The 14,678-nt window shown below is 41.8% G+C and overlaps 1 protein-coding gene across 3 annotated transcripts in view; it reads left to right on the top strand.

Annotated features, from left to right (window-relative positions):
- LOC137424249 (uncharacterized) overlaps positions 1 to 14,678 on the top strand; it is a 201,648-nt gene that overhangs the window by 117,154 nt on the left and 69,816 nt on the right. For all 3 annotated transcript variants that reach the window (XM_078775971.1, XM_078775969.1, XM_078775972.1), the window contains exons 8-9: positions 9,292 to 9,439; positions 11,475 to 11,614. In XM_078775971.1, coding sequence (XP_078632097.1) covers positions 9,292 to 9,439; positions 11,475 to 11,614 — 288 coding nt within the window. The remainder of the gene's footprint in view (positions 1 to 9,291; positions 9,440 to 11,474; positions 11,615 to 14,678) is intronic.

The raw sequence follows: 14,678 nt of genomic DNA, 5'->3' as shown, positions 1-14,678 counted from the left end.
GGTATTCCTACTGAAATTGATGCATAATATGGGGATGTGATCTACCACTCTGATGTGTGATGGCTCCTTGATGGCTCAGTCATTGCTCTGTTCTCAAGCAGTTCTTCTCCCTCAAATGTGAGATCGACTGATTGTTGAGAGAAAAACGTCTACTTATCGATGAACTACGTGAACCTGCTTGGTTTGCAGACCTGGGCTTTTTAGCTGACATCACCAGACAACTGAATGTGCTGAACACAAACTTGCAAGGGAAAGACACATTCGCGTCACAAATGTACTTGCACATGAAATCATTTGCCATGAAGCTCTGTCTGTTTGAGACAAGTCAGTGAACCCAATGCGGCACACTTCCCCTCTCTTCTCTGTTCTCAAGCCCCTTCTCCATTAACGTGGAGGATGCACCAGAGGACATGCAGTTGGAACTCATCGAGATGCAGTGTGATGAATGGCACGTCCCGCAGTCACGAGCAGCTCCCACTGCCAGAATTCTACAGGAGCTTGGAAAAGTCTCCATTTCCACAGACAAGGCGCCACACAAAAACAATGCTGGGTTTGTTTGGCTACACATATATTTGTGAGCAAACATTTTCTCGAATGACACTAAACAAGAGGCGTTTGAAATAAAATATAACAGACAATCACCTTTGCGATGTCCTGCGAATCACATCAACAAACCTCAAACCCGACATCACAATGATTCTTCAGTTCAAGGCACAACATCACTGTTCTCATTGGAAGTGTCAAAAAAATATATATGAATGATCGTTTTAAGGCCATTTTCCCCGCTGGAGCAGGGGTTAGCCTTGCGGGCCCCATGACAATCATGGTTCCCTGTTTGAGGTAATGTTTTTTTTATGGCCGGATGCCTTTCCTGGCGCCAACCCTTAGTCGCCTCTTACGATGCGCAGGGGTACGGTGTACCTATTCTAAACCGGGGTACACACCGGGAAGTTCTAAATGTAAGATTCTAAATTCTCATTTCAGATTCTGATTTCAGATTTCTAAATTTCAGATTTCAGATTTCAATTCAGATTCTAAATCTCATTGGAAGTGTCACTGGTGAATAAAATTAATAAAATATCTTCAAACTCCCCTTTTTAATAGGCGATAAGACTATTCGCCTCGTTTAAATTGTAAAGTAAATGATGTTGGCTGCTGTTCCCCCCCCCCCCCCCTCCTCTTATTTTATACCGAGATTTAGGTCCATAGAGAGTGGGGAACAGTTAGACAAAACACAAACCTATTACAGTATAATAAGGCGATGGCATGGAGGAAATGCGGTTTGTAGGTCAGTGAATGTCTAAGAGATCGATAATAAGTATCGCATAAACCATGAGGTCTGGGCAGCAGGGATTGATGGCAAGAGTACGACACAGCGGACATGGAGTCTGTTCAACAGATGACTGAAAAGTGGAATGAAGATGAGCACACAGTTTGTATTTGGAGAAGGTAACCATCCAGTTTTCAATTCATGGAGAGAAACTTAAGGTTCCAGATCTGAGCGTGGTGGATGTTTGGCTTCTCCCCACTTTGTGAAAGCTCATCAAAGCTGATGTTCCTGCACCAGATCTGTCCTGTCTTTCTGGTGTCATTTCAGCGTTGTTAAGCCTTCCTTACAGCATAGGGGAATGGTTATTGCTGTTGTTGTGTTTGTCTATACAATTGGCACCCCCAATTTTTAAGCGGTGAAGCCGCTTCAATATTTGGCTGCATCCTTCCTTCCATCCATCAAAAATGAAGAGGAACTTTTCTAACCCACCTTGTTTAATTCTGAAGTGTAATTCTAAAGTGTTCTTAAGGGTTTCGTTCGTTTGAACCGCTTCCTTCGGATACGGGTGCGATTTTTGTAATGGTACTACATAGTTTCTTGCAGGCCTAAGAGTACTAAACCACGATTTAGGGAATAAATTCTTCCTCAACATTTCACATTTCCCAATTGTATCAATTTCTGAGCTGTATCTCGGAGCCGGCAGGGACTTTCGGAATAACATTTTGCATCAATAATGTGAATAGGTAGTACACAGGGTTGACAATTAATTTTACTTTCACATAATTTGAAAGATCATAGGCCCAATTATAGACATTTTAAACATTTTCCACCAAACATATTTTTTCAAGCAAATGAAACATCCTTTCCAAGCAAGGAAGCAGCACATACCGTTTTTAAAGTCCTTAGTATGACTTGAACCAGTTCAAACCGGATGGGTGTTTTTTAGGAGACACCATCTCCTTACTGGATGGTCGTTGGCTCCCCACAGGAGCTCATCTGCTCTTTGCCAGGTGTTGTTTTTTTTGGTCCTGGCAGGGTGTCACAGTCACCATCCCCACTAGCAAATCCAGTGAGGGTGTCGGTTTAGTTTAGTTTAGTTTTAAGGTCATGACCAATTCAAGACATTTTACCATTTTCACCAAAATTTTACTAGGGTTTGTCCAATCAGACCGAAATTACCCTCTCCAGATAGCCTAGTGCAAGGCACATTTATGCTAAGCTTACAAGGCTTTCACTTACAAGGCTTTCATCCGCAGCTCAATGGAATACTGTTCTCCCCTATGGGCTGGTGCTCCTGCCTCACACCTGGCTCGGCTTCACGCTGTTGAATCCAAAGCTTTCAAAATCATTGGAATCTCCCGCGATGAAGCTATCTCTGAGGGCCTTTCACTCACTCACCGCAGGCAGGTAGGTGGTCTTTCTGTCTTCTACCGACTCCTCTCCGGCCTTGCTCCCCCAGCTCTCTCTGTGCTCTGTCCCCCAAATATTCCTACAGGTCGCACAAGATCTGCCAGCAACCCTCTGATGGTTAAACTGCCGAAATCTCGGCTCTCTGCTCACCTTCACTCTTTCATTCCTCTTTTCTCCCGCCTGTGGAACAAACTCCCACACTCCCTTCAATCCCTCTCCGCCCTCCAGGTCTTTAAAACAGCTGTTCACCACCATCTCTTATCTTCCCCCATCCATAACCTTGATCTTTTCTACCCCCACTAATTCACCCCAGATCCACCTTGTTTGAAATTCCAACTTATTTCCTGGAAATCCTGGCAGTGTCCATATGTTTATACCTCTCCCACCCCCCCCCCTTCACATGCCTCCCCCCCTTCACATGCCTCCCCCCCTTCACATGCCTCCCCCCCAAAGCCCTCTCCCTCCCACAGATCTCTCGATGTCTCCATGTCTCTCGGTCCCTGCTCTCAAATGTTGTGTTTGTGTCCTTCCCCCTCTCTCCCCATCTTGTCTACCGCTCCCGATGTTATTTGTTTTATGTGTCTGTTTGTCTTTCTGTGTGATTAATTTTCGCTCTTTCACGAGCCTCGATCTTGTATACAAAAAAAAAAAAAAAAAAAAAAAAAAAAAAAAAAAGCTTGCATCATATGCCTCTGGGTTAACAGTCAAGGTCAAATGGTGGTCTGAAAGGAAAAATTTTTTTTTGCCAACGTGGAATCTCAAAAGACTGCTTGGCTTTCGAAGATGCTCTTACATCATAATAGTGGACCTGCCCTGAACTTGTACACATGATATTTGATTATTGTCCTTGACCTACTTTTTTTTGGATTGTAACTAATGAACAAAAAACACCTTTTTGATCACAACTTGTATAAATTTCCTCCGATTTACATCATGTTTGGTTTTTATGGATAGATTGTAGATGTTGACACATTTTCTTCATTTACGCACTATTCCTAAATGTTAACCCTAAATACCAAGGTCGCCCGCACACAGTAGTGTTATTACTATTGTAATTAGAAGTGGCTTTGGAAAAATGCCAGGATTAGCTCTCTTGACATTATATAGTTTGACATGGTTTTTGGGCAAGACGGAAAACGCCTTTGAGGAGAGGGAGGGGTGGGGGCGGGGGAGGAGGGGGCAAGTTAAGTAGCAACAACCTCCATCATGTGACCCTTAGTTTGGTTGTGACGACTCCTGTCAGATTTGGTTGAGATTGGATAAGTAATGACAGAATGTATTGCAGACAGACAGACAGACAGATACCAAATTGTGTGTTATAGCATGATATTTAAGCAACAGGACTACAATAACTGATCATGCATTTCGATAAACAACAATGATGTGTAACCATGAAAATTATTGTAAGATTTGTAAATTACAGAAAATCAATTGTAATGTCAGTAGTTTTTAAAGAAGCATAGCACTTCTGTTTTGAGACAACAAAAATAGGGTATTTCAGATATTGACGATAATAAATCAGTAGTGAAGAAGCGAGCGGTACTGGGTGCAGAAGTGGAAGGAATAAAAGGCAACGATCGAAAGTGCTTATTTGTTGAACATTGCTGATCATGGTGATTGTTAGATGCCTTGGTTTAACAAAACAGAATACGAGGGTGCATCTAATTCGCCTGGGGAAAATTAAAAGTATTTGGCACAAATTAAGAGGTCAGGTGGCTAATCTTGTGAGCCTGGGAAATGTTCCTTGTTCTATGCTTGTGAGAACACTAATTGCTCCTTTGTTGCTTTGCTCCCATGAATTCTTTTTATCCACAACGATTACGAACTTTTTAAGAGTGGTTGCTTGTGTGTACACTTTCCACTTTAATTTTGGCTTTTGTTGCTCCCTTTTCACTCTGATCCTCATCACTACCTACTATTGCGGCCTATTTTCCTCTTTATCGAACCCCCACAGCTGTCTGTTCCCCCACTCTCCCCACTCCCATCCTGTTGTTTCTTATCATCTCTCTTGTGCCATTGCTGCAAGCAATTCCATTCTTTGCATGCCTAACACTTATGATTATTATGTGATCCAACCAGTACTATATCAATGTTATGCAATGCTTTTGGAAGTAGTTTGTCATCATGTCTGGTCAGAAATAGATTATGATTTACGATGAGCAGTGGAAAGCTTGCACCCATAGAGCTGTCAAGTGAGGGCCCCAGTGAGTTGGGTGCTTGCACCAGGCTTGAATGCTCGCTCCCAAGGGTGCGAGGTCGGTGGATGGAGGCGGTTTATGATGAATTGAAATATCTTGGGAATATGTGTGTGGATAATAACAAGGTAGATGGGTTATTTTTGTTGGTGGTTTGCTCCTAAATCGCTTATGATTTATTTATTTAACTAATGCAAGTGGTTGCATGGTAGTACTGTACAGTTAAACCTTGCTAATCCGGTCTATCTGGTGGGTGGGGGTGTCCAGATTATCAGAAAAAACTGGAAAAAAAGCATTATTTGTGTAATTTGCATTAAATAATAGATTTCACAACTTTTTTGATTGTCAAAACACATATGTTGTTCTGATTCACACTCAAAAAATGCAGTACTAGTCACTCTTCATATTAGATACTTTGTTTAGATATGCTGAACTGCATCACGATCCTTGTTCCAGCCACGCCACTTTCAAGTGTCTATTATTTATTTTTAACTTGTCTGCAACAGTTATAGGCACATGTTTCCTTTTCTCTTCACTCTTTCTTTTCTTTGGACCCAAATTTAAACACCTTATGGCGCTAAAAGTTAGATGAAGGTAAAGCAGACATTTGCTCGAAGCTCCACATCGCTCGGCAGATAAATACCAACTGACGCCACACAGTCATGCCAGGCCAGCAAGCAGCTACAGGGCGGACTAGTCTGGCTTATCTGGGGTCCGGACTAGTGAGGTTTCACAATATCATGTTTTGAGTTGTCTTGATGTGATAGTTTCAGTTCTTGATTGTCAAATTCCTCTGTGATAGTCATTGAGAGAAATGATTTGAGTATCCCAACGCCACAACTGGTTACATTCTTTGTATAACTTTATTGGCCCAATTGTTGTGGACAGAAATTGTATAACTTATTCATGAAAGACAGAAATGGGTGCGATTTGGTCATACAGTCACGTGAAAAAGTAAGTACACCCCATGTAAAGTTTTGACTTTTTCAACATATTTCAAAATACAGCTATTTGATCTTCATTTCAACAATATTGATAGATAAAGGTGATATAATATAACAAATATCATGAAACATTTACATTTTGTAGTCCATTGTATAATTTAAATAAACATAAATGCAAATTTTGCATGTGGAAAAAGTAAGTACACCCCTACCTTTATCACTACTTCAAATACCTAAAATTAGAATCAGGTGCACCAGCTCAGGTGCAAATGATTAGAACATTGTTAGAGAGGATCTTGGAGGAACCTGTCTTATTTCAACCTCAGACATTTAGTTTGGTTTGCTCTTTGTTGTTGAAGTGTGCGGCGTCACCATGCCTAGATCAAAAGAGCTCTCTGAGGCCTTCAGAAAGAAGGTTATAGATGCCTACGAGTCTGGGAAGGGATTTAAAAAGATCTCCAAATAATTTGAAATCGATCATTCGACTGTCCGGAAGATCATCTACAAGTGGAGAAGATTCCAAACAACTGCCAACTTGTTCAGGCCAGGCCGCACCAGCAAGTTCAGCCCGAGAGCAAACCACAAGATGCTGAAAGAAGTCTCTAAGAACCCCAGAATGTCATCACGGGACCTACAGGTAGCTCTTTCCACTGTTGATGTCAAAGTGCACGAGTCTAGCATTAGAAAGAGGCTGCACAAATTTGATCTACATGGGAGGTGTGCCAGGAGGAAACCTTTGCTGTCCAGAAAGAACATCAGGGCAAGAATAAAGTTTGCCAATGAACACCGAGGCAAAGACCAGCACTTCTGGAACAATGTGCTCTGGACAGATGAGTCAAAGGTAGAGCTACTTGGCCACAGTACCAGAAGACATGTTTGGCGAAAACCAAAGACAGCATTTGACCACAAGTGCCTGATACCAACTGTAAAGCATGGTGGTGGAAATATTATGGATTGGGGCAGCTTTGCTGCATCATGGCCTGCGCAGCTCACCATAATATAATCCACGATGAATTCTTCATTGTACCAGAGGGTGCTTGAGGATAATGTGAGGCCATCTGTCAGAAAGTTAAAGCTCAACCAAAGGTGGACCCCTTGCAACATGACAATGATCCTAAACATACCAGTAAAACCACCAAGGAATGGCTGAAAAGAAAGAAATGGAGGGTTCTGGAATGGCCAAGTCAAAGCCTGGATCTAAATCCCATTGAGATGTTGTGGGAGGATTTGATACGAGCCGTGCATGCAAGAAACCCCTCAAACATCGCACAGCTGAAATAATTCTGCATGGAGGAGTGGGCAAAAATTTCTCCCAGTCGATGTCAGAGACTTGTAGACAGTTATAAGAAACGCCTACTTGAGGTTGTTTCTGCCAAAGGGGCAATACCATCTACAGACTTGGCATTTAATATGGAATTTTTTTTTTGTGGGGGTGAACTTACTTTTCAAGATGTCTTAGAACCAAAAGTTCATTGGAATTATGTTGAAATTATTCTAGATTTTGTTAATGTGACCTTTAAAAGAAACAAAAACCACATTTGACATTTCAAAACAAATAAATTGATCCTTGAAAGTGATGTAAACTGATATCGAACCCAATTCACGGACAGTACTGCGTTAAACTTCTGTACGTTTTCCAGAAGTATCTCTTTATTTTGCACATTAGCCAAATTTTTTTTTAACAAAAACAAAAGTTAAATTACGACTGGGATTACGGACAGTAAAATTACAGTTCAGTACTTCGTGTACCCCCACGAGCATTCAGGAGAGCACGTACACGTTGAGGCATGCTGTTCACGAGATTTGCCAAGGTTTGGACAGGAATCGCTTGCCATGCAGTGACAATAGCCTGCTGCAATTCACGCACAGAGGTCGGCTGCTGGTCCAAGTGGTCGATTTGACGTGCTAATTCTGCCCACAAGTTCTCTATCGGATTCATATCCGGGGACATGGCAGGACACTCCATATGCTCTATACCATGGTCAGCAAGAAAGTGTTGGATCATGCGAGCACGACGAGGCCGTGCATTGTCATCTTGGAAGACAAAGTTTCCTCGAAAGGCTGCACGAGCAAATGGAAGCAATCTTTCTTCCAGAATGGCCCTGTACTTGAACTGGTTCAGGTTTCCATTCAGAACAGCCAGGTCAGTTTTGCCCCTTGCATGAAAAGCAGCCAAAACGGTCACCCCACCACCTCCAGCTTGGACCCTTGGCACTATACAATTTCGTTGTGGGCTTCATGCACTTGTCTGCGCACTCTGACGCGGCCATCTTGATGATAGACAAGAAATCTAGACTCGTCACTGAAGGTCACGTGATTCCAGTGTCCTGGCTGCCATTGACGGTGCTCTCTGGCCCACTGCAATCGGTGCTGGCGGTGTTGTCTGGTCTGGCGTGGCTTTCTCAGGGGACGCCTGGCACGATAGCCTGCTTGAACCAGTCGTTGGTTGACTAGCCTTCTGGATACAGGCACATTTGTCAGTTGCTGCCACTCAGCCCTAAGCCGATTAGCTGACTTGGTACGGCCATTGCGGACTAACCGGTGCAGCTGGCGATCATCCCTCCTTCTGGTTATGCGGGGACGTCCTGGCCTCAGTATTGGAGTAGGGACATCCCTCTGTGCATTTCGTTTCAGGATCTTTGACACCTGACCTTGAGTGATGCCATACTGCCGAGCAATAGCATGCTCTTTCATGCCGTAATTTTGTAAAGCCACCACTCCATGACAAACAGCATTGTCGAGTTGACGGACCATCTCCAGAGGAAGCGGCAATAACTTTTGGAGACGTGCAGCAGTTCTTTTCCACTAATACAGAACGCAACAACCCTTGTATACCTGACTGTGAAGCCAATCGTCAAATGCACCTGTCCGTACATTTTGCCACGCCACCTGTGATATAATCCTGTTGTTGACTTCTTGCTGCGACAGACAATCAGTGACATGGTTCTTTTAACAAATAAATCACCAAAGTGTAAAAGAAACTCACCAGATTGATATACTGAGTTAAGAAAGTAAACCCAAGTCAAGTAAAAAAAAAAATTCCATATTAAATGCCAAGTCTGTATTAGAGCCAAGGGTGTACTTACTTTTTCCACAGGCGAAATTTGCATTTATGTTTATTTAAATTATACAATGGACTACAAAATGTAAATGTTTCATGATATTTGTTATATTATATCACCTTTATCTATCAATATTGTTGAAATGAAGATCAAATAGCTGTATGTTGAAATAAGTTGATAAAGTCAAAACTTTACATTGGGTGTACTTACTTTTTCACGTGACTGTACCTGTTGCTGCATGAGCAAAATGGCAGGTAGTTTATAAGGAAGTAACGGCACCTCAGATCCTACTTTGAGTCCTGTATTTTCTATTTTCGTTGGCTTTAGAACTCCTTTTCCCTCAACCTTTTACCCCATTTTCTTTTCAATCTGCATATGTTCAACATTTTGTTTTATTACTCTTTTTCTAGGAGGCTTTGCAACGAGTAGGTATTGGAGAAGTTGTGGCAAGGGCTAACGGACCAACAATCCAGGGAACAGACTTCTCCCAAAACCGTGATGTGGCCCCTGTTTTGGCTGCAATCAAGAAACAGCAAGAAGGCGTTCGGCCTCATATTGGTGGGGATTTCATCTTGCAGTCTACTCCTTTTCTTAGAAACTTTTTTTCTTTCCAATCTCTTACTCATGTCTTTATATGCTTCTTTTTGTTTCACAATGTTGCACTTTTTTTGCCATTCCCTTTCCCCCCCCACCCGCCCTCCCCCGCCTCCACACCTACTCACCCAAAGCAATCAAATTACAAGGGAATACAAAAAACTTTGACACAAGATGAGAACATTTGTCCCATCATGCCTGCTCTTTATTAACATAGTCATTTCGATCTCTCAGTTTATTTACTTATTTTCCATGGAGGTGGACATTGGGGCAGCATTAGGAACACCACAAGGGTGTTTCTCATTAAAAAAAAAATCTGCTTGCTACCGGCCCCGGACACCCCTGTCTTTTGCCCCTGACACTCGACCCACCCCCTGCCTTTTGTTCCGGGCACTCGACCCACTCTCCATCTATATGTCAATCTAGGGCTTAGCCTTGAAAATAACTGGATGAATTTGCTTCATATTTGTTACATGTATGTCATAACATCTGGGCATTGGGTACGTCAAATTATTTTGGAATCGGAGCCAAAAGTTGTGGACGCACGCACGCACGATTCTATTTCCAAATTTTTGCTATTTAAAATTTCCTTATGGGAGAGAATAGTACAGGAATGCACAGTATATTTATTATTGGGAACCTTTATATATTTAGATACATTTTACCATCTACACTACCAACACTGAAATTATAGAATTATTTATTTAGTTATATACACTCTACCATCTGCACTTTAATGGGGGTAGAGGCACTGTTGTCTCGAAGCAGACGAACTCATCCCTCCCAGCCCTTTTTGTTCTGTGAAGAGACTACTTTCTACATTTGTCTTATTTCAATCCAAGGGGCTGGTTGTTCTGCTTTTGTTTTTTTTGGTGTAGCCCCCACCTCGAGTGGCCTAAGGCTTTGTGGCAGGCAATATCCCATTTAAAAAATAAACAAAAAAACACCATTTTGGATTATTTATTTATATACACTATACCCTTTCCCCTATCTTTGAATTTTTTTATTTTATGCATTCTACCATCACCATTACCCACCCTGAATTATTCATTAGTTTGTACACCTTTTACGTTTCTACAAGTTTTAAAAAATATATTAATTTTATCAAATGCAATGTCCACACGTCCCATTTTTCAGGTCTGGTTGGGGGCTGTCCTCTATTAAGATTTGCATCCTTGTTTGTTTCACGAACCCCTTCCCCGTTTTTTATATTCTCCTCTTTTCTTCTACCCTGTCTTTTGGCTTCCTTTACTCCAATTATTTTTTTCCTCTTTCATAACTGTTTTGTTTTATTCTGTCTTCTCATCTCTCTTTTTTCTCATCTTTTCCATGGCCCTTGCTTTTTGCATCTCATTTTTTTGTTTTTCGACATTTCCTCAAGTCCCACACACTCAAACTCACCCATGTCTTCCTTGTGTTTTATTATGCTACATAGCTTTCTTTTACTTGCATTCCTTGGTAGTATGATGCTTCTGCTGTCTGTTTTTGCACACAAACCTAAATTTCTTATTTTTGTTCTCATAGTTCTCATAGAATGAAATTTCTTATTTTTGTTCTCTGGTGTTGGGCTAGCGGCTAGGGTGCCGGCTTAGGATCCTAGGATCCTGGGTTCGAATCCCGGTCAATCGCTGAATTAACGCCAGGGGGGTTGACTCAGCCTGTCATCCTTCCGAGGTCGGCAAATTGAGTACCAGTTCACTGGTAATTCCCTGCTTGTCGTTAAAGGTGGCAAAAAGGGTTGGCGTCAGCAATACCTTTTACCCCATATCAGGAAGGGCATCCGGCCGTAAAACATTGCTTCAAAAAGGGGACCGAAAAACAACAACAACCACAGTTCCCGAAAAAGGCCAACCCCCGCTTGCGGGGAAAAATGGCCTCTAAAGGTGTTTTTTTATTATTATTTTTTATAGCTTTCTTTTACTTGCATTCCTTGGTGGTATGATGCTTCTGCTGTCTGTTTTTGCACGCTAACCTAAATTTCTTATTTTTGTTCTCATAGCTGCAGATGCCATTTTGCATCGTTCTGAGAGAACAACTATGGTGGGGCAGGAGACGAGCAATGACTTTTCGTCCTGTAATGGCATTGTTGAGAAAGATACAAGCCCCCAGCAACAGCAATTTAATGAACAAAAATCTTTGGTAAGGGATCTCGGGTTGCCGAGTCTGCCTCAGAGGTATTGTAACAATGATTTGCTACCTTATGCAAAATAATCATTTGTTCAAATTGCTGATTCTTTTGGGCTGTGCTGCAAAGTATGCAAGATTGGTGGCAATCGTTGTATTCTCAGCTTCTGTTATCTTGCTGATATGTTAAAGTTGAACTGATATGGGAATGTCCCCATGTAATGTACTGTACACAGTATATATTTTGTATAGAGCTAATATACATAATATACATGTTTTATACCTCTCCCACCTCCCCCAAGCCCTCTCCCTCCCACAGATCTCTCGATGTCCCTGCTCTCAAATGTTGTGTCCTTCCCCCTCTCTCCCCATCTTGTCTACCGCTCCCCTTATTATAAGTTTTATGTGTCGGTTTGACTTTTTGTGTGATTAATGTTAGCTCTTTCACGAGCCTCGATCTTGTATACCACGACAACAACAACAACAACAATAACAAAAAAACGCGAGTCCCTAGGCCACTACCTTGAGGTATTCCATCCTCCACCAAGCGATGAGATTAGATAAGAGGAGAGAATGCCATTAATAGCAATTAACTAATTGTGCTCATGGAAAAAGTCTGAATGCCAGGCATTAAAGTAGCCTCGTATGCCAACAGTACCAAGCTTCTATAGCACAGTAGTAGTAGTAGTAGTAGTAGTAGTCGTAGTAGTAGTAGTAGTAGTAGTAGTAGTAGTAGTAGTACAGTGGAACCTTGACTTACGAGTTTAATTCGTTCCGTGACCGAGCTCGTAACTCAAATTGCTCGTATCTCAAATCAAATTTCCCCATTGAAATGCATTGAAATGCTATTAATCCGTTCCAGCCCGCCAAAAACCACACCAATTTTTTTTTAAATATACAGTATATATAAAAATATCTCGCGCTTTATATTTCACCTGTATGCAGCATACAAGTTGGCAGGATGGCCTGGACTGGAGGTACACACACTTGACTCTAAAGTCTAAACTGTCCAGCCTGGGTTTGAATCCCGACCCAGCTATAACCTGTCATGGGTGAATCACAGGCAGGGTGATTCATCAATGTGTGTACCGCTAAACTGGGCGCCCCGTTTGCGTCCCATTAGTTGTTGGATGTTAAGGATCTCACCGTGTTTTCCACAAAGAGAAGGCGAGCTATCACCGGCATTCTGAACAAGTTGTGGCCTGGCATGCTCTTCTCCTCTGCCGTTATATACGTCCTCCTCGACACCTCGCTCATGTTTTTCGACGATTGCGTGTTTTATATCCAAGCACATCATCCTCTTCTTCTTCTCAGCACTGCACTTGCCACTCACTTTCTTAGGCCCCATGGTTAAAACTAAGAAATTTTCCGAAATAACCAAAATGCGAAAAAAAAAATGCAGCGCTGTACGACAGAGATACGTACTGTACGTGCACGGCAAGATAACCACGTGACCAGAACCCACCTGGCGGCGTGAACTCGAAATAACCAAAATGCGGAAAAAAAAATGCAGCGCTATACGACAGAGATACGTACTGTACGTGCACGGCAAGATAACCACGTGACCAGAACCCACCTGGCGGCGTGAACTCGAAATAACCAAAATGCGAAAAAAAAAATGCAGCGCTATACGACAGAGATACGTACTGTACGTGCACGGCAAGATAACCACGTGACCGGGTGGCGAAAGCTCGTAACTCGGATCTCGGCTCGCATCTCAAAGCAATAAACCGCCTGAGCGACGGCTCGTATCTCGAAAAACTCGTAAGTTGGGGCACTCGTAAGTCAAGGTTCCACTGTAGTAGTAAAATGGTTTTATTCAACCGAACGTAAACATTCAAACGCAGAAAACCAGAAATGGCAGCAAAATAGTACATTGTAATGTAATTAAAGTGCGTACTAGTTAACATGCTGAGAAAGGGCATTATAACAAAAGATAGAAGAAAAAAAAATCACAAACTTATTTGATCACTGCAAGTCAAAAAGGCTAAACCATCTACATTATACATGTGACAGTGTAAGCAATTAAAAAAAGAAAGAGCACTTGAACAGCCTGATGTCTATACATACTGCGGAATGTCTAGGAATGCAAACAAATTTAATTGTAAAACAAGAAAGAGCAATCAGATTGCAGACCCTCGCCAGGACGTGTTTCTAGTGGTTTTTAAGGCTTTTATGTTGAAACAAATATGGCGGCCGAACCACGTGACCGATGACGTAATCATTACTTTTTTTTCTCCACCAATTTATCCCTAGAAAATATGACATTGGAGGCTCAAGAAATTTCATCCTGATCGGATGAAGTTTCGTACTTGTCAAATTATGACGTCATAATGGAGGCACCTATGACTTCATCATTAATATATTTTATTCCCCATGGAGAGTTCTTTACAATGAGCCATGTCTCAATTTTTTCTATGCAGCACTTTCGGAGATATAGAGGTGCAAGATTTTTCGGTTTTTCCAAGACGGCACCCGTACCATGTGACATACATATGTGATACACACATATGTGTGTATCATTAAAGTATTCTACAGGAGGAGGTGCACCTATGGTGAAAATTTCCTATCAATCGGACTAACGGTTACAGAGAAAATCATATTTATTCTGTGCGGACAAACAAACAGACAGGCAAAGGGACTTAAATGCATTACTAAAGCAGTAATAACGTGACCATAAGGGAGTATAAACTAAAGCAGGGTAAATACAACAAAAAGCAGGGGAAGGATTAAAGAAAAGGTGTGTCAGAATCAGCAAAATGTTATTTAAAAGATATACATGTAATAATTACTTCCTACTAAAAAAAATTATTAAAAGAGCACGTGGTTAAAAAAAAAAAAGGGAATACAATCTTACTATAATTCACCAAATGTCCGTCCGTCCGTCTGTCTGTCTGTCTGTCCGTTCGAAGGTAGCGCAAAAATGGCTGAACCGATCGCAACGATATTTTGGGTGGGTAATCATATGACCCCCTGGAGTAAAATTTCTGGGACCCCTGGGAGTAAAATAGGCTATTGTAGGAGTTGCGGATGACGAGAGGACGAGGCCATTTATTTGGTGTTCAAAGCTCCTTTATTC

This window comes from Myxine glutinosa, chromosome 1, assembly GCF_964187855.1.
Source record: "Myxine glutinosa chromosome 1, kmMyxGlut1.1, whole genome shotgun sequence".
NCBI classification, from domain to species: Eukaryota; Metazoa; Chordata; class Myxini; order Myxiniformes; family Myxinidae; genus Myxine; species Myxine glutinosa.
The sequence above is the reverse complement of the archived record's forward strand: the minus strand, read 5'-3'. Positions and strand labels throughout refer to the sequence as shown.